The following is a 27,475-nucleotide window of genomic DNA, read 5'->3' on the forward strand; positions in this document are numbered from 1 at the left end:
CCCTGTATCGGTAGCATGGAATATTGCTACACCTTGGGTTTTGGCCAGGTACTGGTGACCTGGATTGGCCACCGTGGGAACGGTCTACTGGGCTTGATGGACCATTGGTCTGATCCAGTGAGGCTATTCACATGCATGCATGTGCGAATACAGATACAGTGTTGAAATTGAGCTAAAACCATTGTTTATTTATTATAGCATTTTTTTTGCTTTAAACAGACTAAGCACTTTTAGTAAATTAAGCACTTTTCTGATATATTATTTTAAAAAATACAGACTAATGAAGAAACTAGGTGGTTATCTACTCCAAATAGACATGGTCTTTTGAGTGTCCTTGGGAACGATATAAAAATCTTTCTTGATAAATAAGAATTTTTCATCTTCTTTAAAATTGATGAATAAGCATTACATGATTTAAGCTCAATATTTTTGTGATTATTCAAACAAATTTACTGTCTAGTGCCTTCCTGCTCTATATAGTCTTACTAGCTGATGCCCCGGCGTTGCACGGGTATTTAATTATAGCAATAACACTGTAAATGGATTCAAATAAAGATACTTTATAGTGGTGAATGAAATTATTTTTTTACAGCTTAATAAAAAGTACAATAATCAAATTATAATGTGAAATATTTGACAAAATGAATACAATACAACTAACGCAAAACGTGATTATAAACAACAATTTTAGTTTCACCTCCTGGAGCAAGAACATATAAATTATTGGGTGAACCCACCCTTGAGCAAGCAACATAGAGTTGTGGGCCGCGAGACCCCCAGAACATATCACCCCAGGTAGTGAGGGATCTACATACCAAGTTTCGTTCAAATCGGTCAAGCCGTTTTTGAATTACTGTGAGAATGGCAGCTTTTTACATATTTTCCATTGACATGAATGGGTGAAATCTGATTTTCTGTTTGTAGCTCCGCCCATGTGTGCAGGTGGGCCGCGAGACCCCCAGAACATATCACCCCAGGTAGTGAGGGATCTGCATACCAAGTTTCGTTCAAATCGGTCAAGCCGTTTTTGAATTACTGTGAGAATGGCAGCTTTTTACATTTTTTCCATTGACATGAATGGGTGAAATCTGATTTTATGTTTGTAGCTCCGCCCACGTGTGCAGGTGGGCCGTGAGACCCCCAGAACATATCACCCAGGTAGTGAGGGATCTGCATACCAAGTTTCGTTCAAATCGGTCAAGCTGGTTTTGAATTACAGTGAGAATGGCAGCTTTTTACATTTTTTCCATTGACATGAATGGGTGAAATCTGATTTTATGTTTGTAGCTCCGCCCATGTGTGCAGGTGGGCCACGAGACCCCAAGAACATATCATCCCAGGTAGTGAGGGATCTGCATACCAAGTTTCGTTCAAATCGGTCAAGCCGTTTTTGCGTGATCGCGGCACATACACACATACATACCTCCGATTTTATATATATAGATTAGTTTACTACATTAGTAGTAAAATTCATTTTCAGCAAACTAGTTTAAAAAATGTGTTGATCCAATTATTTAAGGCTACTCTTATTAAGAACATAAGAAGTTGCCTCCACTGGGTCAGACAAGAGGTCCATCTTGTCCAGCGGTCCGATCCTGCGGCGGCCCATCAGGTCCAAGTCCTGTGAAGTGGTTTCTGACTATTCCTGTAACCTACCTCCACTTCTATCTGTACCCCTCAATCCCCTTTTCTTTTAGGAACCTATCTAGACCCTCCTTTAACCCCTGTAGCGTGCTCTGGCCTATCACAGTCTCCGGGAGCGCGTTCCATGTGTCTACCACCCTCTGAGTGAAAAAGAACTTCCTAGCATTTGTTCTAAACCTGTCCTTTTTCAATTTCTCCGAGTTCCCCCTTGTACTTATGGCTCCCCACAGCCTGAAGAATTTGTCCCTGTCTATCTTCTCTATGCCCTTCATGATTTTGAAGGTTTCTATCATGTCTCCTCTAAGTCTCCGCTTTTCCAGGGAGAATAGCCCCAGTATTTCCAATCTGTCAGCGTATGAGAAGTTTTCCATACCTTTTATCAGCTTTGTCGCTCTTCTCTGGAGCCAGATAATGAGAAAAAAAAGCCTTGGTAAATCAGGCTTTAAATGAGTTTACTAATGCTGGTTGAAAGTCAGGAAACACTGCATTTTGACCTCTTCATATTCCTAACGTAAAGGTAAGTTTTCAAATAAAGTCTTAGGTATCTTTTAAAAAGCAATTAAAAGACCTAAATTTGTTGCTTAAAGCTCTTGACAAATGTAATAAACAAATGACATATTCATAAGAGAAATATTTGTCCCATTAGGATAAAAAGGAAAAAAAAGAGAACATATGGCACTGCAATTAGCATCATTATGGAAGTGCATCAACAGACTTTATGCTGCAGGGAAAGTGTAATAGGAAACCAGCCTATCAACATAAGAACCCTTAAAAAAAGGGCAAATCTTCAGCAGACTCAAGCATTAACAAGCCTTCAGTATAGCTTAATGCTGATTTCTCATTAAGGAGATGGGTGACCATCTGTAAGCAATTCAAATTTGTTAAATTTGCATTTGCACATTTCTTTAACTGATAAGGAGTCCTGTTACACCTCATCTGCTTCATGTGAAAGGGGTCATTTTGAAATCTCAGTTACAAGTTTGTTCACACCTGTCCTGAGGTATTTCCAGGCAGCGTCCTACATATTTTCAGTTTGTTTCTATTAGTTGAACTCCATACAGTCTCTGCATACCACAATTTATACTTTGAATAGCCATACTGGGTCAGAACAGTGGTCTATCTAGCCTGGTATCCTGTTTCCACAGTGGCCAATCCAGGTCATAAAACACTCAGGGGTCCTTTTACTAAGGCACTAATTGATTTAGCACGTGCTAACAATTAGCACACACTAAATGCTAAGGTGTCCATTATGGGCTAGATTCACTAACCCCTGATTCCGTGTCCGATCCATTTCCGATTGCATGCAGACCGACGAATTCACAAAAGGCCTGCATGCAAATGGGGATGATCGTTAACACGCCCCCTGCCCACGGCCAGGATCACTAGAGAGCGATCCTGGAGCATGCGCATACCTTGACAGTAGTGACAGCAGAAGCAGCCTCCTGTCACTGCTGTCAGGGCTTCTGCCGGCTTTTTTATTTTAATCAGGCAGATAGTGTGCGTGTATTACAAATGCAAAATAACTGCTCGGTTAATAAAAATAAAAAGCCCCCCTCCCAAAGTACCTCCTCCCTCCCCAAACCCCTAAAATATGCCCCCCCCCCCCGCCGTCGCCGATGCCCCACAAAAAGGAAGGAGGGATGCCAACTCCCTCCTGCCATGCAAATGACTGCAAATGGCCCACCACGCCCCCCCCCCCCGACCAGCTCACCACACCCTGACTGAACTGGCCCACCCCTGATCGGGCCTGGCCCAACCCAGCCTGACACCTCCTCTGTACCTAAAGGTTGGGAGCAGGAGGGGTGCTGAGTCCCTCCTGCTCCTTAGGCCTCCCTCCAGCGCTGTCTTCCGGAGCTGGAGGAACCACAAAGTCCTCCTGCGCACCACAAATGTGGACCTTAGGCCCCACCTCGGTGCACCATGTGATGCATGGGGAGGAGCCTAAGGCCCTGATTGGCTCAGGTGCCTCAGAATCCTCCTCTCATGGGAGGGGCCTGTGGCTCAGCCCTAAGGAAGTCCTTGATTGGCTCAGGTGCCACAGGCCCCTCCCAAGGAAGGAGGAGTCTGAGGCGCCTGAGCCAATTAGGACTTTAGGCTCCTCCCCGTGCATCACATGATGCACCAAGGCAGGGCCTAAGGGCCACATTCGCGGTGTGCAGGAGAAGGAGAAGGGGCAGGAGGACTTTGCGGTTCCTCCTGCTCCGGAAGACAGCGCTTGAAGGAGGCCTAAGGAGCAGGAGGGACTCAGCACCCGTCCTGCTCCCGACTTTTAGGTACGGGGGAGATGTCGGGCCGGGTCGGGCCCGGCCTGACCAGGGGTGGGCCAGTCCAGTCAGAGTAGTGTGGTGGGAAGTTGGGGTGGTGCAGTGGGCTGGTCGGGGGTGAGCTGGGCCAGGGGGTGACTCGCGTGCCTGTCGGGGGGGGAAGGGTTGACTCAGTTGGTGGCAGGGCAATAGGGAGTTTGTTGGGGGAGGGGCCCTCAGTCATTTTATGACAGGCCTGCCTGTCTTTTCATTTTTTTTTTAATGGGGTAAAATATCTGTGCCATGGGAAAAAAATGAATAAAAAAGACACGCAGGCCTGTCAATAAACCTGCAGACCTGTCGGTAACTCAGTTACCGGCAGGTCTGCAGCAGTCGGGTTTGCCAATAGTAAAACCCGATTCAAAATAGCCAAGCGATTGTTAGTGAATCAATCGCTTGGCTATTTTGCATGGGGTTTTGCTAATTTGCATGGGAGAGTCGGGATTGAATCGCTACAGGCTTTAGTGAATAGAGTTTGAGGGAAATTTGGTTGCAAAGGGCTCACAAACCGATCAATACACGATCGGTTTGCTTAGTGAATCTAGCCCTATATTCTATGGGCGCCTTAGCATTTAACATGCGCTAATCGCTAGCATGGGCTAAATTGATTAGCGCACGCTAATTGATTTAGTGCATGCTAAATCAGTTATCGGGCCTTAGTAAAAGGACCCCTTAGATATTACCAACATTCCATGCTACCCTTCCCCTATGTTTGTCTCAATAGCAGATTATGGACTTTTCCTACAGAGACTTGTCCAAACTTTTTTTAATCCCAGATATACTAACGGTTGTTACCACATCTTTTGGCAATGAGTTCTAGAGCTTAACAATTCATTGAGTGAAAAAATATTTTCTCCTATTTCTGCTAAAAGCTTGAGACCCACAAACTAGCTTTTGGACTTTCTTAGCAATTCGCTTTTGTCATATACATCTCATACACTATTTTATGCATGACATGAACAGTTTAGTAATTTATCGGAAGGTGATTTAAAGAAAACACACAAAATAAAGTGATTTTGTTAGCAACATTGGTTCTACTGTACTTCGGAGTTTTTTTCTAATACAAATTTCAGTTTGATCATTAGTTCAAATCTTTACATATCAAATGCTAGGTGTGCTATTGTTTTTAAAATAATTCAAAACGGATATAGTATGTGCAATGTTTGTATACTAGTGCTGCCCTTACTATGCATGTTTGATCATTTTCGTTCCTAGAATGGACAATTTTGCAATCATAGTTGTCATATCTATGTGTCTAGATAGATGATAGGCCTCTTGCGTCCATGATAGCCAAGGGGTGCAAAAGAAAATCTCAGTGAGTTGTTAGCTAAAGAATTGCTCTGGCATCATATTCGAATGCCCACAGGTTTGGGTTTTTTTCATGTTTTTGTTGCCCAGCACCTCTTATTGTAAACCACCTCGAACTATCATGGCTTTGGCAGTATATTAAAAAAAAAAAAAAAATTATATCATAAGTTTTGAGATATCAGTTAATGGTATCCTAGGAGGGTCAGAGTTATTAATGAGGCTTCAGAGTTAGACTACAAAGTACACTGAAGAGACTAGACAGTACTAGGAATTATGCAATTTTAAATACATTTAGGGGTCCTTTTACTAAGGTGTTCTAGTGCATCTTAGCGCATGCTAAATTCTAACGGGTCCATAGGATATAATGGACACGTTAGCACGCGTTAGCATTTAGCGTACGCTAATTTTCAGTACACCTTAGTGAAAGGACCCCTTAGTTGCTTGTGAAAAAAATTTTCTTTCTTGAACAATAGTACTGGTGATAGAGGAGTGAGGGAAATACCTAAATATAAGGGGGATGATATTCTTATGCTCGTAACCTTGGAATCGTCTTGAGCTCCGACCTCTCATTTTCTACGCATATGCAACAGACTGCTAAAGCCTGTCACTTCTATCTCTACAACATCACCAAAATTCACCCCTTCCTCTCTGAGCATACTACCCAGACCCTTGTCCACACCCTCGTAACCTCACACTTAAACTGCTGAACTTCCTCTCCCCCCTACAATCTGTGTAAAACTCTGTTGCATGACTTATCTTCTGCCAACCTTGTGACACTCGTGTAAACCTCTCTCCTCAAATCACTTCATTGGCTCCCTATCCGCCTTCGCATATGGTTCAAACTCCTATTACTAACCTACAAGTCTGTTCATTCTGCAGTCCCTCAGTATGTCTCCTCTTTTGTCTCTCCTTATATGCCTCCCTAAAAACTTTGTTCCTCAGATATGTTGCTTTTATCTGGAATCTTCTTCGTCACTGCCAAATCCAGACTTCATTCCTTTCATCTCGCTGCTCCATATGCCTGGAATAAACTACCTGAGTCTGTGTGTCATGCTCCTTACCTTGTTCAAAAGTAGGCTGATAAACCACCTTCAACTCATAACCCTACTCCCCACTGAGCTCTGCTCACAGTAGTTTAATCATCCCTACTAAATGTAACCCCTACCCTGTCTTGATTGTGAGCTCATTTGAGCAGGGACTATCTTCTTCGTGACTCTGTACAGTGCTGTGTATGTCTGGTAGTGCTCTAGAAATAGCTTTACAACAAATTATAGAATGACTTACTGTAGATATTAATGTACCTTATCAACTATCACTGAAATTTACTTTGCATTTAATTATCCAATTTTTCTTTAGAGTTCTACCAAGTTGGTAAAGATAAATCTTTCTTTGGTAAACTATTCAAACCAGGCTATATGGTGGCTGATTAAAAAGAATGGAAAGGTGTAGTTTCTTGTTAGTAGTTTAAACTAATATCAGTCGAGCTATGGTCCTCCATCCAGTGGCAAAGTGGGCAAGAGATAATGAAGGTCATGTATCTTGCTGTTATGCATGTTTCTAAACTGGGCCCGGTCTAAAAACCCATTTAAAAGGATTTAAGGTACCTTTGATTTCTACAAGGTGCACAAAACCCAAAAGAGTCACATGATCAAAAGCATAGCATGGAATTATTTTTATTTTCTAATATCAATAAATACATTTCTGGAAACTGTTCTGTATCCTGCATTTGGGTGATGTGTACCCTATCTAACTAAACTCACATAAATGAGTGAAAAGTGTACAAAGGCCTGTATTCTGCAGAATTTCTAAGCCATTAAAATGTCCAAATGTTTAGCAATATTCAGCTGGTCTATTTTTTTCTCATACAAAATAAAAGATATTTAGGTCATCTTGGAGATAGTCAGTCAGTTTTATTCAAAGAGCTGTGTCCTTTTTTCAATGGAGTTCTTTTATTATAAATTGGGGGGTTGATAGTCAATACAATTTTACTGGCCAGACATGGCCCCTGACCGGTTAAATTGCATGTTCAGGGCTGCTGGGAGCCTCACGAGACTGCTTCAGGAAGTCCTGATGGCCATTTTTATTGTGGAGGAAAAATGGGCAGGAACAAGTAGAAATAGCTCCTGCCCCACTGTGCCACTAGACCACTAGGATATCACAGTAAGCCTGGGGGGATATCAGTCTCAGTTGATAGGGAAGGAAGGAAGGAATGCTAGCTGTTGTTCCAGTAGTGCGCAGATATGGGCGCGGGTGGTTCCTCTGGCTTGGGAGGGAATAGTAACTGATAGGGGTAGGGGTTGGGGTGTGAGCTGGGGTGCGGGCATTACTCTTGCATGGGAGGGAGGGAGCACTAGCTGATGTTCTGATGGGGGTGGGGGCGGGCACCGATCATGGCAGCAAACGTCTGTCTGTTCAGAGGGGTTGTTGCAGCAGTGGAGGGGGAAGACTCAAGTTTCAAGTTTATTAAAAATTGTATTAATCACTTATTCAAAATTCTAAGCGATGTACAAAAAGTAAAATTACAAATTTCTGGGGGGGACAAAACAAACAAATAAGACTAACCTGACAGAACATACCAAATAGAAGGAAAAAATGGGGAAAGAAATACCAATTGATAGTAAATAAGACAAGTAAGAAGAAACAACAGGAAGGGTAAAAGACTTAAAATAAGGCAGAAAATAAGATTCGTTAGAGGCTCCTAATCTAGCTTTCTAGCAATCAAATGCATCTTTAAAAAGAAAGCATTTTAACTTGCTCTTGAATCTGTCAAGGTTGTGTTCTTCCCTTAAATGCATGAGAAGGGAATTCCATGTTTGGGGAGCTCTGACGGAGAAGATGAATTGCTGCCGTGTGTTAATGCTTTTGAGAGAGGGAACAATTAATAAATGTCGGTTGTTCGACCTAAGTAATCTTGCTGGATTGTAAGGAATCAAGAGTCTATGAATGAAGGTGGGAGTTATATAAAGAATATATATAAACCAAGACCCCCATTTTTGGACTATTTTTTTTGTCCAAAAATCTTGGTTTATATTTGAGAATATATGGTACCATGCCGATTAAGCCAATTGAAAAATAAAAGTTAGGCGTAGATCTCGAACTTAAGCATCAGTAGGCGGCTGCAATTAGGGCATTTAATGTAGTCAACGTTTATAGGATATGACTCTTAGTGCCATTGAATATCACCACAGACTGCAAAACTCAAAGCCAGCTCTTTGTGCATGGTCCAGAGGCGGGAGTCAGCACTTATGTGGCTAAGTGCCAATATTCAGCACTTAACCAGCAAAGCTTAGTGGTTAAATCAGACTGCATAAAAGTCAGTCCTATCGTTATTTGGTGTCGTTTATATGATCAAGTGTTGAATATTGCACTTAACCACATAAGAGATAGCTGTTTGCATAAACCCAGATATGCAATGTTGGTGTGTGGTCATGACCCAGCATTGAATATCAGGGAAAAATGCTGGCAGCAGCTAAAACAAATTCTCACTGCCGCCAGTTGAATATCTACCCCTTTAGTTCCGTTGTAAACCACTTTGATCTGTTCATGAGAAAAGTGGTATATACAAAACTTTATTAACACTGAACATCTCTGACTTAGAAATATATAGTATAAAAATAAAATGCACATAAAAATACAATTTAATACACAAAGTAAAATTGTAAAAAAAAACCTGAACTCATTAACCCCCAAATTCTCTATATGCATCTAAAAAAAATCAGCGCTGACCAGAATGGTGCTTAGCACAGTTCTCTAAAATGCACTTGCAATATATAGAATCACGTTTACCACCTATATGCGTGACTAACATTTAGGTGCAATATAACACCCTAAATAGTAAATCCACTTAATCAGATCAGTGCATATCACAATATAATCTTTTCTTAATTCAGGAAAAGGCCTCAGAAAAGGAGCCTACGCACAGCCTTATCATAGACTAAAATGGTCCGCGTAGTTTACACTGCTCCAAACTCCAATCATCGGCCACAAAAACTTGAATATTTTATTCAAACTTTTTAGTCTTTTTTTGGTATTTTTTTTTGTGTGAATTAATTTTTGTCTCAAATCATTATTTGTCTCAAACTTTAAGAAACTTTTATATAAAAAATATTTTCTTTAAATAATTCATTAAATACTTTCATTATTTCTTCTTAACTCCTTTTCCAAAAACCGTTAGAGATGCACTTCTCCTTTAGTTAGAAAACTTGAGTTATTTTACTTATCTCAATCAATGTTATTCTGTATGCCGACGCAGGCCAGCGTTTCACGGAATTACACGGACCATTTTAGTCTATGATAAGACTGTGCATAGGCTCCTTTTCCTGTATTAAGAAAAGATTTTATCGTGATATGCACTGATCTGATTAAGTGGATTTACTATTTAGGGTGTTATATTGGATATTTTGACCACTTGGGTAGATATTATTCTTAAGTAACATTTAGATGCACCCATTTAGACCAATGAAAACTAGGCCTAAATACCAGCACCTAAGTTGTGAACAGATCGGGCATATTCTATAATAGTGTGCCTAACTTTAAGAAACTCCCAAGGTCTGCTCATGCTCTTCCCCTGATCATAAGTCTGGGCAGAGATTTGCACCCTAGAATTTACTCGCGCCACTTTTTTAGAATGTACTTGGAATGTGATATGCGTAACTTCTAATTAGTGCAAACTATTACTTGTTAATTGCCGCTTATTGTCACTGATTCATTTGTTAAACAATTACATTGCACATGCGAATCAGCATCAATTTGTGCACGCAACTTTGGTCACGCTATTCAGAATCTGGTCCTGAATACATAATCCAAACTAATTCATGCGTAGCTAAGGTAATATTTCCTTCTAATAATAATAATAAATTTATTTTTCTATACCGACAATGCCCAAAAAGTTCTAGGCGGTTCACAAAATAAGAAAACAGAACAATTCAGTGATCAATGAAATACAAAACATATGAGAAGCAACAGGATAATATACAGTTTTATACTATTATAGTGTGAATACTATGATGTAGTCACTAATCAAGTAACAAATTTCATGAACAAATAGGTCTTGACTAATTTCCTGAAAGTGCAATAGGATCCAGTTTGTCGAATCATATCATCTAACCAAGCTTGGACTTTACCTGCTTGATATGCCAAGGTTCTATCAAAAAACTTTTTGTAACGGCGATTTTTGGGATTGGGAAAAGTAAATAAACCAGAACGAGTAGACTTAATTGGACTATACAATTCAAAGTGAGAAAAAAAGGTAGAATGGAGATAATCCAGATAACAATTTATAGCAAATGCAAGCAATTTGAAAAGTATTCTAGCTTCTATTGGTAGCCAGTGCAGTTGCCGGTAATAAGAGCAGACATGTTCCTGTTTTTCAACCCAAAAATTAAACGGATTTTGAATTAACCTTAGTCTTCCAAGGATTGTTTTATAGGATCCCAGATAGATTATATTGCAGTAATTGAGAATGGACAAGATTAAAGTCTGTACTAGTAATTGGGTCAAAATATTTTTTTAATGGTTCGCAATTTCCATAGTATGAAAAAACATTTCTTAACAAGTATGTTCCACCAGGGTTAAATGACGATCTAGTGTGATTCCCAAAACTTTAAGAGAGGAAACTATTGGAACTTAGTACACAAGATTCCTATGTAACATAAAATTTATTTATTTTAGTATTTACATACCTCTTATAGCCTAAGTGGTTTACATTCAGGTACTCAAGTGAAGTTTCTGGAAGACAGCATGGATTCACTAGAGGTAGGTCTTGTCAGACAAATCTGATCAATTTCTTTGATTGGGTAACCAGAGACTTGGATAGAGAGAGTACACTAGATGTGGTGTATTTATATTTTAGGAAAGCATTTTTTCAGTGTTCCACAGACTTCTAATAAATAAACTGAGTGCTCTCGGGTTGGGCCCCAAAGTGACGAACTGGGTCAAGAACTAGTTGAGTAGAAGGCGACAGAGGGTAGTGGTCAATATAGATCGCTCTGAGGAAAGGGATGCTACCAGTGGTATGCCTCAAGGTTCTATTCTTGGGCCCGTTCTTTTTAACATTTTTATAAGCGATATTGCTGAAGGGCTGTCAGGTAAAATTTGCCTCTTTGCGGATGATACCAAAATCTGCAACAGAGTAGGTATCCCATATGGTGTGAATAGCATGAAGAAAGATCTAGCAAAACTTGAAGAATGGTCTGAAATTTGTTAGCTAAAATTTAATGCTAAGAAACGCAAGGCCATGCATTTTGGCTGCAAAAACCCGAGGGAATAGCACACTTTAGGGGATGAAGAACTTATGTACACAACAGAAGAGCGGGACTTGGGTGTGATTATATATGATGAGCTTAGTGTGGCCAAAAGGTTGAAAAGGTGATGGCAAAATCTAGAATGTTGGTAGGGTACATAGAAGAGGTATGGGCAGTACAAAAAAGGAGGTATTGATGCCCCTGTATAAAACTTTGGTGAGACCTCATTTAGAATATTGTGTGCAATTCTATAGTCCTCACCTTCAAAAAGATATAAAAAGGATGGAGTCGGTCCAGAGGAAGGCTACTAAAATGGTGAGTATGGGGACAGACTTAAAGATCTCAATATGTATACTTTGAAGGAAAGGCAGGAGAGGGGAGATATGATAGAGATGTTTAAAAACCTTCATGGCGTAAATGTGCAAGTGTTGAGTCTCTTTCATTTGAAAGGAAGCTCTGCAATGAGAGAGGCATAAGATGAAGTTAAGAGGTGATAGGCTCAAGAGTAATCTAAGGAAATACTTTTTTACAGAAAGTGTGGTAGATGTGTGGAACAGTCTCCTGGAAGAAGTGGTGGAGACAAAGACAGTGTCTGAATTCAAGAAAGCCTGGGATAGGCACTTGGGATCTCTTAGAGAGAGGAAGAGATAATGGTTATTGCAGATGGGCAGACTTGATGGGCTATTTGGCCTTTATCTGTCATCATGTTTCTATGTAATGATGACTAAAATGCCAAAAATAATTACTGTGCATAATCAAATAAATTGCCTGCATATGATAGAAAACAGGATCACTCTAGGCACTAGTAATTAGAAAATGAGACTCAGTTCTCAGCAGAGTCTCTGCTCAATTGTAACAAGCCTTTCAATTCTTGTAAATGGGTAAAATATAGTAGATGACGGCAGATAAAGACCCGAATGGTCCATCCAGTCTGCCCAACCTGATTCAATTTAAATTTTTAAATTTTTTCTTCTTAGCTATTTCTGGGCAAGAATCCAAAGCTTTACCCTGTACTGTGCTTGGGTTCCAACTGCCGAAATCTCTATTAAGACTCACTCCGGTCCATCTACACCCTCCCAGCCATTGAAGCCCTCCCCAGCCCATCCTCCACCAAACGGCCACATACAGACACAGACCATGCAAGTCTGCCCAGTACTGGCCTTAGTTCAATATTTAATAGAGAAAATAGAGAAAACAAGTTTGGGCTGATTCTCTAAAGGGCGCTTAACTTACCCCCCTCTTTTATGAAGCAGTGTTAGTATTTTTTTATTGCCAGCTGTGACAGTAAAAGCTCCAATGCTCATAGAATTCCTTTGATTGTCAGAATTTTTACCACTGCAGCTGGCAATAAAAAAACGCTAATGTGGTTTCATAAAAGGGGGAGATTAATTAGCCAAATACCCTTAATAGACTCAATAATTGCTAAAACAAATTGGGCAATAGGCAATAGGATTCTGTAATGATTAAGTGGGTATTTCTACAAGTGGAGTGTGACTTAGGCGCTGCGAAGTATGATTTTCCAAAAACTTAGGTGCTTGAAATTCTGTAATACCCTGGTCTACATTTCAGGTGCCTAAGTTTTTACATAGGCGCTGCTAGTTGCGATTCTGTAATTGGTTCCTAAGTGTGATTGATGCCAATGCCATTTCTCTAGGCGCTGGCCATTTTAGGAGCCATTTATAAAATCAACCCCATTGTTTTTATCAGAAACCCAAGCAGATCCGAAGTATTCATGTTGTATATAACTGTGAACAGTGCATTGTGGAGAGCTCAAACTCAAACCTATCTCTTGATTTCCTTTACAGAGCGGAAGACAAGATCCTCCCACCACTAAAAATGAAGACAGATGGGAGGGGTCTAAGCAGCAATGCTCTTTGATGTATGAGCACTACTGACCGCCAAACTGTGTCTTTCACCGAAGAATCCAAGTAGGTTTTGCCATGGCCAGTTATATGAGGCAAAGGATGCACAGAGTTGAACACCATAAGGAAGAGGAAGTACTTAATCTGCTGGTGTTTTAGGAGTGGCCAGATGACAAAACATGCATCCATCCTTTCCACTTCTTGACAGACTTTATGTTTTTTTGCACCTGCAAACTGAACAAGTATGACTATAACACATTGATGCATATCTGTGAATGGGATAATGAGGGATAAAAATGATCACAGTCAACAACACCCCAGCGTTCAGATATTTACAAATTATTCTTTCCAATGCACCTGATGTTTGATATTTATCAAGACTTTTTTTTTTCTGTTTACTGTCTCATCCCTCTTTAAGAAATTATTGTCACACTTTTGAAAATGGAAAATGTGTCTATTTTAATTGCATTAAAAGCATAAGCACTATACACATCTGTGGTTAGAATGACTATATTTTTCTGGTTTCAGAATAAGAAATCTTCAAACATGTTTTGTGTCTGTTTATTTTATCTTATGATAAAGGGTTCTTCTAGTTATCTTGCTGTACTGTATATTGAAACATATATCTGGACCTTCTGACTCACGCAAGACACCTATAGGGTTATTCTATAAAGCACATGTAAACAGTTATATGCTGATTTCAGTTACAGTTTATTAAAATTTGAAAGCTGTCGAGAAAAAGCTATCAAGAAAAAAAAGAGTCTTTAATAGTTTTTTCTTAAAAGCCTTTAATTTCATTTTGGTATAAATGACTTTTGGAAGGTTTTTTTAAAAAAATTATGGAGCCAACCTACAAAAAGCACAAGATTGGATTGACTTCCACCAAGACTTGGAAAAATGTGGCATCACTAATGTAAAATCCTGCAAGGGCCTAAGAGTCTTCTCAGGAGCATAGGGAATAACTCCCCTCCCCACCCCACCCCCCCTTTAACAAATCTGCGCTGTTGTTGAGGTAACTGCCTCAAAGCTCATAGGGATTTAAAGGGCTTTTGCTGCATGGTAGCTGCTAGCGTGGCTTTGTAAAAGATGGCTAAATTACTAAGATATGAAGGGGTCCGTTTTTAGTAGGCTCTGTGAACCAAACTCATGATCTTACACAAAATACAGAAACACTTTGGCAACCAATGAAAAGTTCTAAATACAGTAGGGGGAGTAATATGGTCATATTTATGTATCTTCCCCCAAATTTGTAGGTTTGTACATGTTTAATACCCATGTTATATCAATCCTACATAAACTATATGGCAGTAAGCAAGACGAGAAATGATAAATGCCTGTTGTGAAGTGTGTCATGCCGTCTGATTAAAACAGCACTTCACACTTCGCAATTGACACAAAATGAAAAACCCTCTCTTTACAATAGCAGAAATCTGTTCGTGAAAGGAAATCTTATAATCTAAAATAATGCCTAAATACCTAATGACTGCCATTGGTCTACCAAATAACACTAGCAGTGTTCCTAACCTGTGATCCACCATGCCACAGTCTTATCAACTTTTAGGACCAAATGATAGCCTGTCAGCTATTGAGATGTCACTTTTAAACTTTGTAAAGGAGCTAAATTAAAAGAAGATCCAGAATCCTTACAAACCAGTAAAATATCATCTGCATAGCAGAACATGCTTACCCCAAAATTTTGAATGATCATGAAAAGGACACTCAAAAAATGTTAAAAGGTATAGGTGATAATATAGACCGCCCAGTGGAATGCAATAATGCATCTTAATTATCTCAGATGTAGTTGACTACAACATAACGGTAGAAAATATCATACAAAATATACTTAAACCATTGCATATCTTTCTCTCTCAGTCCAGTTTCATTTAAACATTCACATAAGACTATGGTCCACCAAATGAAAAGTGGAAGCCAAGTCTAAAGGACCTTAATGATGATTTCTGTGCTATGGTCAACTCTTAAAACTGCTTGAGAAGGATATGCCACTTAGAATAACTAATGAACTGAATACATTTTAACGAATGCACATTCCTAGTTCATGCTATATCACAGAAGCAAACTTACAGGGATCTGGGCCACCAAGCAATAGGAGTCATGGGCCCTCTCCCCAACTTCCCATTCGATACAGATTACTAGTTCTGCATCTGTTAAAATGGAAATATACAAAGTTATTAAATCATGCTAGTCATGCATCTGGGGTATATATTTGGAATGATCTGCATGTTTTGCGTTCTATACACTTCTTAGACTCTGGGGCAGTTAACTTTTATTGAATTGAGATACACCTAACAGACTATATTCACATATGTGACACACTGCATACATGACCCTCTCAGCCTTTTGATCTGACATTGTATAGCAGTTCTTATGAGTGTAAACATGCTCTGCATTAACAAAAATCAAACTTCCTCCAACAACAGATGCAGATCACAACTTGAAGATTTCTCCATGGAAGACATCATACAGCAAAAAATTATAATTCTCATGTCATTTGAACAATAGCAATATAAAGATCTCCACAATCAGGCATATTGTTAAATAATACAAAACTGAAAAAAAAAAATCATAATTCAACATATATATATATATATCAAATGTGTCATGACAGTAGTACTAATCCTATGACTCAAACAGCAAGAACCCTATCTATAAGTACACAGTACTACAAATATTAGTACACCTACTACAGATAAAAAACAGAATAAGTAGTACAACTAAGATCACCATTCAGAAACTGCATGCAAAAAAATACCTCAACTCAGTCACATTATAGTTGTAATTTTGGGAGATTAGAACAGAATTCATCGTGGGTGTGATTGGTGGAGGATTATATAAAGAAGAAACTGTACACTGAAGGAAGCTAATTCCAGAATGGCCAGATGGCTTCTAGAAGTAGGTATGAAAGAAGAAAGGGGGGTCAGACTATGCTGCACATATTTACAGGATAGTATTTAGCTGGGGTTTTTACAATTTCATCTGTTTGTGCACACATCCTGTACATATGTACGAATATGCCAGTATTTTAATCATTTATGTGCATATTCCGCCTCTAAATGTTTGCATCTTATTTATAGGAAAACCCCTTAGCAGTTGGATATTTCTGCTAAAGGTATAAGCATTGGGCCTGCCTTTGCATCTGTTTATACATACAAAAATTGGTAGTTTAACAAGTTAAATAATCTCATTTGATCCATGTAAGTGCTGAAATATATGCATAAGCAGGGCCACCATCAGAAATTTCTGGGCCCCTTACTGAGCAATCCTATTGGGCCCCCCACGCACCCCTTCCCCCCGACCCCCCCTTCTTCCATGGGCCGAATACACACATACTTTTCTCTGTCGCCGCACTCTTTGATCAAAAGATTTGTAAGCCTGCAACCACGTCAAGGTAGACTCTTTCAGCAGGGCCCTAACCTAACCTAAACTAAACTAATCTATACCTATCTATTCTAAACTAACATATATCTAAAACTGAACTAATAACAAACTAACAAACATCTGCATAATAAATAACTAATAAATAATAGTGCTAGTAGCTATAATTCACTTTTGTTAAGGATTTCTTTTGACCTTTGTAGGCCAGAAGTAGATCACAATTGCACAATATTTTTTGTAACAAGTATTAAATGTGTTTTTATAAATACTGTAAGCTTAATAAATATATCAGAAAAAACTACACATCTGAGCGCTTATCTGAACATACACATCTGTATGATCCCATCCTCCTCAGCTTGCCTATAGCTGCATCATGCATGTTAAATGTACGATATGTTGATATATGCACCTTCCTTCCTTCCCATCCATCCTCCTCAGCCTGTCCTTACACATCCACAGCTGCATGTTAATGATGATGTATATGTTATGATGATAAATAAGTGCATATGAGCACATCATTAACATGCAGCTATGGATGAATATAAAAAAGAAACAATATTCTGTACAATTGTCAATTTATCAGCGTCTTCTCCCCACTCTCTCTTCCCCATTTCCCTTCAGCGTCCTCAGCCCACTCTCTCTCCACTTTCCTTCAGCGCACGCACATAAAAACAAGCAAGTAATTTATATCATTTTCATTCTATTCATTCATAGAAATTAAAGTCTAAATAATGCCAGTAACATAACAAAACATGATTTTACAAAAATAATTCCCTGCACAGTCAAGCCTGCAAGGATTACTAAATGTCTTTCAGCAGCTCCCCTCCCTCCTTCCCCCTTACCTTTGTGGTCAAGTCAAAATGATCTACCAACAATAAAATTTTAAAAACACAAAGCACGCTGTATGAAGAGAAAATGTTGATTATCATTTATAATCCGCGGGTTTTCAAAGAGGTCAAGGCAGATGACTTTATGCAATGTCACCTCAGTAACAACTATACAAAAATAGACAAATATTCCCCCTCCCTTTTTACTAAAATGTGATAGCGGTTTTTAGCGCAGGGAGCTGCGCTGAATGCCCCACGCTGCTCTCAACGCTCATAGGCTCCCTGCGCTAAAAAACGCTATTGCGGTTTAGTAAAAGGGGGCCATAGTGCAAAATCTAGACAGCATATATAAATTCTCAAAGCAGACACATTTTGATCACTAAATTGAAAATAAAATCATTTTTCCTACCTTTGGTAATTTTATCAGTCTCTGGTTGCACTTTATTCTTCTGACTGTGCATCCAATATTTCTTCCCTTCTTTCAGCCTCTTATATGCTTCCTCTCCTCCAGACCTCATTCCCTCCCCAAACTTTTTCTTTGTTTCACCCTGCCCCTTCTTTCTTTTTCTCTCTCTCCATACCCCCTTTCTTTCTGTATGTCTGTTTTTCTCTCTCTCTCACCCTGCCCCCTTCTTTCTTTCTCTCTCCACACCCTCTTTCGTTCTGTATGTCTGTCTTTCTCTCTCTCTCCGTGCCCCATTTTTCTTTGTTTCACCCTGCCCCCTTTCTTTCTTTCTGGCTTCCTGTCCCCCCTTTCTTTCTTTCACCCTGCCCTCCCCTATGCCACCACCATTGGGAAAATGCTGCCACCGCCACTGGGGAATAGGCTGCCACTGCCGCCATCGGGAACAGGCTGGCGCCGAGTTCGCCCTGCTTCTCTTCCCCACGGGGCCGACCAACTCTCGCCACCCGACGTCAATTCTAACATCAGAGAGGACGTTCTAGGCCAGCCAGGCAGCGATTGGCTGGCCCAGAACGTCCTCTCCGACGTCAGAATTGACGCGAGTGGCGAGAGTTGGTCGGCCCCACAGGGAAAAGCAGGGAGAACTTGGTGTCGGCCTGTTCCCGATGGCGGCGGTGGCACTCAAGTGGCTAAAGAGCCTAGGGAGAACACTGGAGGCTGGCCAGCTGTGCACCCCCTTGGGATGTAAACCAGGGGCGGGGTAGGGCGGACCGCCCCCCTCCACCCTCCCCCACCTTGGTAAGCCACTATCTGTACCTCACTCCTTCCCTATGACCAAAAATTCTCCTTTCTTCTATTCCCCGTGTACACAACCATCCTTTCCCTCCCTTCCTCTCTCCCAACTCCATGCCTTCTGTGTCCAAAAACACATTCCCTCTCCCACCTCAGCATCTCTTTCCCTCCCTTCCTCTCTCCCAAGTCCATGCCTTCTGTGTCCAAAAACCCATTCCCTTCCCCACCTCAGCATCTCTTTCCCTCCCTTCCTCTCTCCCAAGTCCATGCCTTCTGTGTCCAAAAACCCATTCCCTCCCCCACCTCAGCATCTCTTTCCCTCCCTTCCTCTCTCCCAAGTCCATGCCTTCTGTGTCCAAAAACCCATTCCCTCCCCCACCTCAGCATCTCTTTCCCTCCCTTCCTCTCTCCCAAGTCCATGCCTTGTGTCCAAAACGCACTCCCTCCCCCCTTTTGTGTTCCGCGTTTGCCTCCCAGCCCATCTTTGCAACTTTCTCAGCAAAACGGAGCTCGAGCCGAGAGGCTTGTCTCCTGTTTCCTGCCTGCCCTGCCGCGCACAAATAGCCAACCGGAAGTATTCTCCAACGTGAGTGCTGACGTCGGAGGGCAGACTTTGCTTAAGCCCTCCCTCCGACGTCGCGCTGACATCGGGGAACACTTCCGATCGGCTACATGTGAGCGGCAGAGCAGGTAGGAACAGAAGACGAGCCTCGCGGCTCGAGATGTGTTGAACTCCGCGGGTCCCCCATCCAGCTCTCTCCTGTGCACCTGGGGTGGACCGACCCCCCCCCCTCCATAGGTACGCCACTGGGACTGGCACCGGTCCGCGGACCGGTGGTTGAAGAACTATGGCCTAGGACCCTGGGGGAGCCCGGGCCCCCTGTCAGCTCCGGGCCCCTGAATGCAGGATTGGTAGTACTGCCCTGATGGCGGCCCTGTGCATAAGTGAGATATGTGTTTCTCACGTGTTAGAAAATGCATGACTTGCTTTAACTGTTAGCCCTATAAAACAGTCTTTCATGAATAGTTATATACGAGGTCTGTTCAAAAAGTTCCAGGACAGTTTGAATTGTGCGCCAATGTGAAGTTCTTTTGAGATGCGCTAGTTGGAGTTGAGTAGCTTGAAACCTCATGAGTAACCTCCATTTTTCCATTTGTTGATAACTGTAGTCATCTCCGAGCTACAGCAGTTTTTGTGAAAGTGTGTTTACTTGATCGGCTATTTTCATCATGTGTGACCTCAATTAGTAGCGCTATAGTGTGAAGTTCTATTTTAAATTGGGTAAGGCCGCTACAGAAACTTTTGAAATGTTGAAAGTGGCTTATAAGGAACATATCATGAGTTGTGGAAGGTGTTTTGAATATGTCAAAATTCACAAATTTTGTGCAAAAACTCAATGATAGTTCTTCCCCAGCCACTTTACTCTCCTGACTTGGCCCCTTAAATCCACGCTGAAAGGAAAGTGATTCAACACCACTGAAGACATAAAGCAAAATTCGACACAGCAACTTTGGCGATTCCTGAAGATGCATTTTAAGGACTGTTTCCAGAAGTGGAAATGACGTTGGGAAAAGTGTATACGTAGGGAAGGGAAGTACTTTGAAGGGGACCCAATGGAATAAGTTGTAAGATTGTTTAATAAATTTTTATAAAATTAGTCCTAGAACTATTTGAACAGACCTCGTACCACCATCATTAATGTGCATCATTTATCACAGGGCCCTGTGCTTAATAATGTCCATTAATGGTATTCACGTGCTGTTAGTATATGACCGCCTTTCAATCTTACAAATAGAATGGCAAGCAGCAGTGTTTCAGACTGTGCAGAATACTTGATGCCAAATCATCTTCTTTTTTTAAAATTTTTTGTTCTGATCTCTCCTCCTAACTCCAGAAAGTGAATGTGATGTCCTGCCTTCATATGGGAACCAATAGCCTAGCATCCACTTTGCACATGCCAGGAAGAATACTTAGAGAAGTTGCATAGTTGTAATCTTTCTGTTTGACAAAGATACGGTTTTATTATCAAAAATATTCAGCAAATGGACACAATACCCAAAATATATACTGTATATAAAAAAAGAAAAATATATGGTCAATTTAAATTTGTAAACAGTGGCTATACCAAACTTATAAATAATTCACACAAATTTAATAAAGGGGCTTCAAAATCCAGAAGAATCTTTACTCAAGTGGAGGAACAAACCTCCTTTTTCTGAGTTACAACTATTCTCATTGGCCCTTAGACAGAAACAGACCTGAGAAAACTCCAATGGGAGAAAAAGTTCTCAGCCCAAAAAAACGGGAATTCAAGTGATAAAAAGTTTATACAGCCAACTGAGTACAAATTGTGAAAATTTGTATTAATCCAAAAACTAAAGTTTTCAAAAAAAGAAAGCTGGCACTTAGCTTAACAATAGTACAGTAAAAGCTTGGATTGCAAGTAACTTGGTTTTCAAATGTTTTGCAAGACAAGCAAAACATTTTATTAAATTTTAACTTGATATACAAGCAAAGTTTTGCAATACAAGTACATACAGTATATACACTTCACAACTGAGTCGATGGTTCTCTGACGCTGCAAGAGTGTAGTGACTGTTCTAAACAAGCATAGTCTTACAATACGAGTACATACAGTATACATGTGTCACATCATCACAACTGAGTCGATGGTTCTTCTCTCTCTGACGCTGCAGGAGTGTAGTGACTGTTCTAAATGAGCGAGGTCTTGCAACATAAGTACGTATAGTATTTTGTATTAACATTTTTGGGTTATGGAATGAATCGTCTGAGTTTCCATTATTTCCTATGGGGAAATTCGCTTTGATATATGAGTGCTTTGGATTACAAGCATGCTTCTGGAACAAATTATGCTCGCAAACCAAAGTTTTACTGTATATTCCCTTGGCGATCTTTTTTCTTCTTCACAGATTGTAATCCAATCGGTCCTATGACATCTATATTAAATCCATTTAAACTGCTTTATTACATTTGTGTGAATTATTTATAATTTAGTATAGCCACTGTTTACAAATTTAAGTTGAACATATATTTTTCTTTTTAGATACGGTTTAGACATATTTTATGAAAGTTGACCAAACTGAAGACGGATTATAAAGTTGTGATTGCATTGCCTTCTGCATTTCTGAAACAAAGCTATTTTCTACAATCTAATGTTGGCTGATCTTTAACTCTATGGTAAACGTTCCTTTTGCTCTCAACCATATTTTACAAATTAGAATCAGACACAGTAAAAACACACCATCTTCTCTAAATGTAGTTTGTTTTTATTAGCTTTTAAATCTGAACTATTTACAATTGATCTGAGAAGGCAGATCACAAAATGTGTTTAGTTATCAAGCGTTGGCAGTATTAAAATGAGATCACTGTCGGGACTGCAAGTTTTCCTTCCAAATTATTAAGAAAAAAAACATTATTGTAAAATAAATCTTTACTCTTTGGTTATAATACAGAAGAGGTTTCTTAGTTATTCTAACATCCATTCGAGGAATGTGCCCAGAAATTGTCCTATGGTGTACTTTTAGAGCTTAGATGAAGAGAATGCCAGGCTATGGAAAGGTCAGCAGTTCTCTTATTCAAAATAACCTTCCCCACAGAAGCTTGGCAACTTCTAATGGTCACACTCCTGTTCTCTTTCAATTATTTCTTCTTCCTCCTCTTCCTCTGGGAAAGCTGATTCATTCTGACTTCTCAGATGCTTAACCCCTGAAAATACAGAGACCAGATTTAAAGTCACATTCGTCAAAGTTAGGGTTCATTCCTAAAAGTTAAAGGCATGTGCTGTTTTGGGGGTTTTTTAATGAAATTTTTTAAGGTTCAACAAAAGCTCATAAATAACCATGATTTATAAGATCACATTTCTGTTCTGAAAATAAATGGTTGTAAGGACTGATGAAAAGCTTTGAATAAAACCCTTTTTAACAAGAGAAGAAATAATTATCTTCAACAATCCAAACATGGATTTGAAAAGGAAGTGAATTATGAAAAGGCAGTGTAAATAAAAACTGGTGATCAAGAAACCTTATTAGTTTTAGGAACATAGGGCTCCTTTTACGAAGCCGCGTTAGCGGCTTTAGCCCACGTGACTTTTAATCACGCGCTAGCTGAAAAACTACCACCTGATCAAGAGGAGGCGGTAGCAGCTAGTGCATCCGGCGGTTTAGCGTGCGCTATTATGCGCATTAAGCCACTAACACGGCTTCGTAAAAGGAGTCAAATGTGCAAGATTCCCGAACCTGGTCTAATTGGCAAGATAACTTTGGTAGAACAAAATCCTGTAGAACAATTTTCACTAGTTCCTCCAGAGCATTAGGCAACCTGTTACATTTTATTTTAACCAGCACAATCTTTTTCAACAAATGTAAACACAACTTTGGCCCTCTTTTACTAAGGTGCGCTAACCGATTAGCGTGCGCTAATCGAATTAGCGCACACTAGGGGCTCCTTTTATGAAGCCGTGCTAGCGGTGTAATGCACGTAATAGCGCACGCTAATTTGCCGGCCGCGCTAGCCCCTACCGCCTCCTCTTGAGCAGGCTAGCGCGGGGGTTAGCGTGCGCTAAAAATGTACGTGCGATAAAGCCGCTAACGCAGCTTCGTAAAAGGAGCCCTAAATGCTAACGTGTGCATGTTAGTCTATGGATGTGTTAGCGTAAAAGAGGGGATTTGTCCTTCAATTAGGATTGATTGACTTCGTTCATTGTGCAGTACTCCAGGATATTGAAGTAGGGTAGAATTTTCTTCCCATCTATAGGGTGTTTACTTCTTTTTAAAAAAATCATATTTAACATTTTCAAAACTTAGAATCTTAAAATTACTAATAAAGGTCTTATAAAAATGAATGAGATACTAATTCTATATATGGCTTTCAAATATAGGCATGCAACCTATTTGCGTGTGCAACAATTGATAAATGAGCAATGTAATGCCAATAATTGGGCACTTAATTATTGGTGCTAATTGGCATTGATTTAGATTTGTGTGCATACCTTTAGGCGCCGGGATCTGTATGTAAATTTTACCCACAGATCTGCAAAGGGGGCATGGCCATGGGAGGAGCAAGGGCAGATCAGGAGTGTTCCTCGAATTTACACTAGGTTTTAGTTGGTGTAAATCCTTATGCCAAATTTCTAGTGCCAAATGCGATTCTATAAACAAACACCCAACTCTAAGCACCGCTTAGAATAGCACTTAGCATTAATTTTTATCAGTGCCATATACAGAATTCAGTCCTTCATATGCTGGATTACAAGGATCCAGAAGCACCAACCTACAAATATGTTATTTTTTTCTATTACTTAAATTTTCCCTAGGTTCACATCATTTGAATAGATATTTTTCACTCTGGCAAAGAATTTTACATGCAGTTTTTTGCAAGCAAAAATTACATTCGAATTAACAGTGAACTTATGTGATGCAAAAGTTATTCAGAGTAGTGAAGACACAGGGGGATTGTGAAGATCTGCAACGTGACATAATCAAGCTCGAGAAATGGGCATCGACATGGCAGATGAGGTTCAATGTGGATAAGTGCAAAGTGATGCATGTCGGGAACAAAAATCTCATGCACGAATACAGGATGTCCGGGGTGGGACTTGGAGAGACCTCCCAGGAAAGGGACTTGGGAGTTCTGATCGACAAGTCCATGAAGCCATCTGCACAATGTGCTGCAGTGGCGAAAAGGGCGAACAGAATACTAGGAATGATCAAGAAGGAGATCACAAACAGATCAGAGAAGGTTATCATGCCGCTGTACTGAGCCATGGTGCACCCTCAAATGGAGTACTGCGTCCGTACATGAAGAAGAACATAGTACTACTCGAAAGGGTCTAGAGAAGAGCGATTAAAATGTTTAAGGGGATGGAGGAGTTGCCGTACAGTGAGAGACTGGAGAAGCTGGGCCTCTTCTCCCTTGAAAAGAGGAGACTACAAGGGGACATGATCGAAGCATTCAAAATACTGAAGGGAATAGACTTAGTAGAGAAAGACAGACTATTCATCCTCTCCAAGGTAGGAAGAACGAGAGGAAACTCTCTAAAGTTGAAAGGGGATAGATTCCGTACAAACGTAAGGAAATTCTTCTTCACCCAGAGAGAGGTAGAAAACTGGAATGCTCTTCCCGAGTCTGTTATAGGGGAAAACACTCTCCATGGTTTCAAGACAAAGTTGGACAAGTTCATGCTAAACTGGTGAGACTGGACTCATTTGGAGCACTGGTTTTGACCTAGGGGCTACCGCGGGAGCGGACTGCTGGGCATGATGGACCACTGGTCTGACCCAGCAGCGGCAATTCTTATGTTCTTATGTTCTTAAAACAACTCATTAAATATTAAAATGTGTCACACATCACGACCAGTGTGTGTTCTACTGGGCATGGGGACAAATAGACACATTAAAACATAGAAACATGATGGCAGATAATGGCTAAATGACCCATCTAGTCTGTCTTTCCACAGTAACCATTATCTCTTCCTCTCTCTAAGAGATCCCATGTGCCTATCACATGCCTTCTTGAATTCAGACAGTCTCTGTCTCCACCACCTCTTCTGGGAGACTGTTCCATGCATCTACCACACTTTCTGCAAAAAAGTATTTCCTTTGATTACTCTGTAGCCTATCAACTCTTAACTTCATCCTATGCCCTTTTATTCCAGAGCTTCCTTTCAATTGAAAGAGACTCGACTCATGAGCATTTACACTACGTAGGTATTTAAACATCTCTATCATATCTCCCCTCTCTCGCCTTTCCTCTAAAGTATACATATTGAGATCTTTAAGTCTGTCCCTTTACGCCTTATGATGAAGACCAAGCATCATTTCAGTAGTCTTCTTCTGGACCGACTCCATCCTTTTTATATCTTTTTGAAGATGCAGTCTCCAGAATTGTATACAATATTCTAAATGAGGTCTCACCAGTCTTATACAGAGGCATAATACCTCCCTTTTCCTACTGGCCAAACCTCTTCCTATGCACCCTAGCATAGGAAGATCATCACATACAATCACACCCAGGTCCTGCTCTTCTGTCGTGCACAAAAGTTCTTCACCTCCTAAACTGTACTGTTCCTTAGGGACTTTGCAGCCCAAATGCATGACCTTGCATTTCTTAGAATTACATTTTAGCTGCCAAATTTCAGACCATTCTTCAAGCTTCACTAGGTCTTCCTTCATACAACATCTTTATGTTCTCTCTTGCTAGCGCCTTTATCCAGATTAAGACACAGGCTATTTAGGATTAAACACAGAACAAAAGTAGTTCCCCTTTACTACTTTGGGGTTTCTTTGGTAGGGTCCTGAAGCCTAGCGAGGAATTCTTATAGGCTCTAACACAGTTTATTTTATATCAGCTTTCTACATTAAGGGGTACTTTTACATGTTAGTCTATGGACGTGTTAGCGTTCAGCACACGTGTAGATTTAGCGCAATCTAACAATGCTTAGCGCTCCTTTTTAAAAGAGGGGGTAAGTCTCACCCAGATCTCCAGCCTTTCTTATACTGAACCCACTACAGCTTTCCATAATCCCTCTTTATCATCTTTAGTATAGTATGCAGTTATCCTATACTCTGCTCATTGTGCTCTGGTTCTGGGTTCCTTAGCACTTCATTTTTAGGTATACCCCGTCCCTGAATATCTCAGGCTTCTTTTATTAAACTCTTCTTAAAAGCCTAAAACCCCTCATAACATCTGAAAGTGTTTCCTTCAGGGCTGTCCACTCATTCATACAATGTTAGCTTCACACTCCTCCCCTGCTTAAACCAGATGCATTTGCCTTTAATAGTAAGATATAGAATTGTCCTGGTTCTCAGCCCAGGACCTGTTATTGAGAAAGTCAAGGTGATTGTGATTTAAAATATATCAGCAGTGGATGTGGATATAATAAGTCTGCATTCATTTGAGACCGTATCTATGCATACTTAATATGGATATCCAAATGTCTCACAAGGCATGGGGAATCCAGGTTAGGTTTGGAAAGTCCATTTTTAATGCCCTAGTGGTGCTTGAGAAAACTAGATTTCTTGTGGGCTTGGATACATTTTTTAGGACTTTTAAAATGACCAGTCAAGATTTTCCATCCTGAACCAAAGAAGCCTTTTTCCATGTTATTTGTTGAAAACCAAAAAAAAAAAAAACAACTCTGTGGAGTGACGATGTTCCTAAATGGACTTTATTTGAAAGTGTCAAAGTTCCAAAGATACACTGAAATCATCTACATAAAATAATTCCATCCACATAAAAATAAATCATCCACATAAGAGCCTTAAAGGACCTAGTCCGCTAGGGATACAGGACCCAACACAGTCCGCGTTTCGACAAAAAGTCTTCTTCAGGGGTCCCTATAAAGGTGAGTATGTGGGAAACAATTGTGTGGTGAGCCAGAAGTGGATGATTTATTTTTATGTGGATGGAATTATTTTATGTGGATGATTTCAGTGTACCTTTGGAACTTTGACACTTTCAAATAAAGTCCATTTAGGAACATCGTCACTCCACAGAGTTTTTTTTGGTTTTCTCTGGATTTTCTTCTTTGTGGATACTTTGGGGTCAATTCCTTTTGTTTTTTCCATGTTATTTGTTTGCATGTTTATGTAGACACAGAAAAGAACACCATCTCAATATCCTTATGTCTCTTCTTAAATGTCCTAAACTTTGGGTGTGGATAGGACAGGAAAAATAAAAGCT

The 27,475-nt window shown here is 40.1% G+C and overlaps 2 protein-coding genes across 6 annotated transcripts in view; one reads left to right on the top strand and one right to left on the bottom strand.

The window, feature by feature from the left end:
- The window catches only part of PDE1A (phosphodiesterase 1A), a 428,052-nt gene extending 414,207 nt beyond the window's left edge, over nt 1–13,845 (top strand). For all 4 annotated transcript variants that reach the window (XM_033947141.1, XM_033947139.1, XM_033947140.1 and 1 more), the window contains one exon: nt 13,303–13,845. In XM_033947141.1, coding sequence (XP_033803032.1) covers nt 13,303–13,331 — 29 coding nt within the window. In that variant the 3' untranslated portion in view covers nt 13,332–13,845. The remainder of the gene's footprint in view (nt 1–13,302) is intronic.
- An 8,201-nt stretch (nt 13,846–22,046) lies between these two features.
- The window catches only part of PPP1R1C (protein phosphatase 1 regulatory inhibitor subunit 1C), a 90,567-nt gene continuing 85,138 nt past the window's right edge, over nt 22,047–27,475 (bottom strand). The window contains exon 5 of one of the 2 annotated variants that reach the window (XM_033946709.1): nt 22,047–22,501. In XM_033946709.1, coding sequence (XP_033802600.1) covers nt 22,407–22,501 — 95 coding nt within the window. In that variant the 3' untranslated portion in view covers nt 22,047–22,406. The remainder of the gene's footprint in view (nt 22,502–27,475) is intronic. The other variant, XM_033946710.1, reaches the window with a different exon arrangement.

The sequence above is a fragment of the Geotrypetes seraphini genome, chromosome 5 (assembly GCF_902459505.1).
Source record: "Geotrypetes seraphini chromosome 5, aGeoSer1.1, whole genome shotgun sequence".
In the NCBI taxonomy this organism is placed as follows: domain Eukaryota; kingdom Metazoa; phylum Chordata; class Amphibia; order Gymnophiona; family Dermophiidae; genus Geotrypetes; species Geotrypetes seraphini.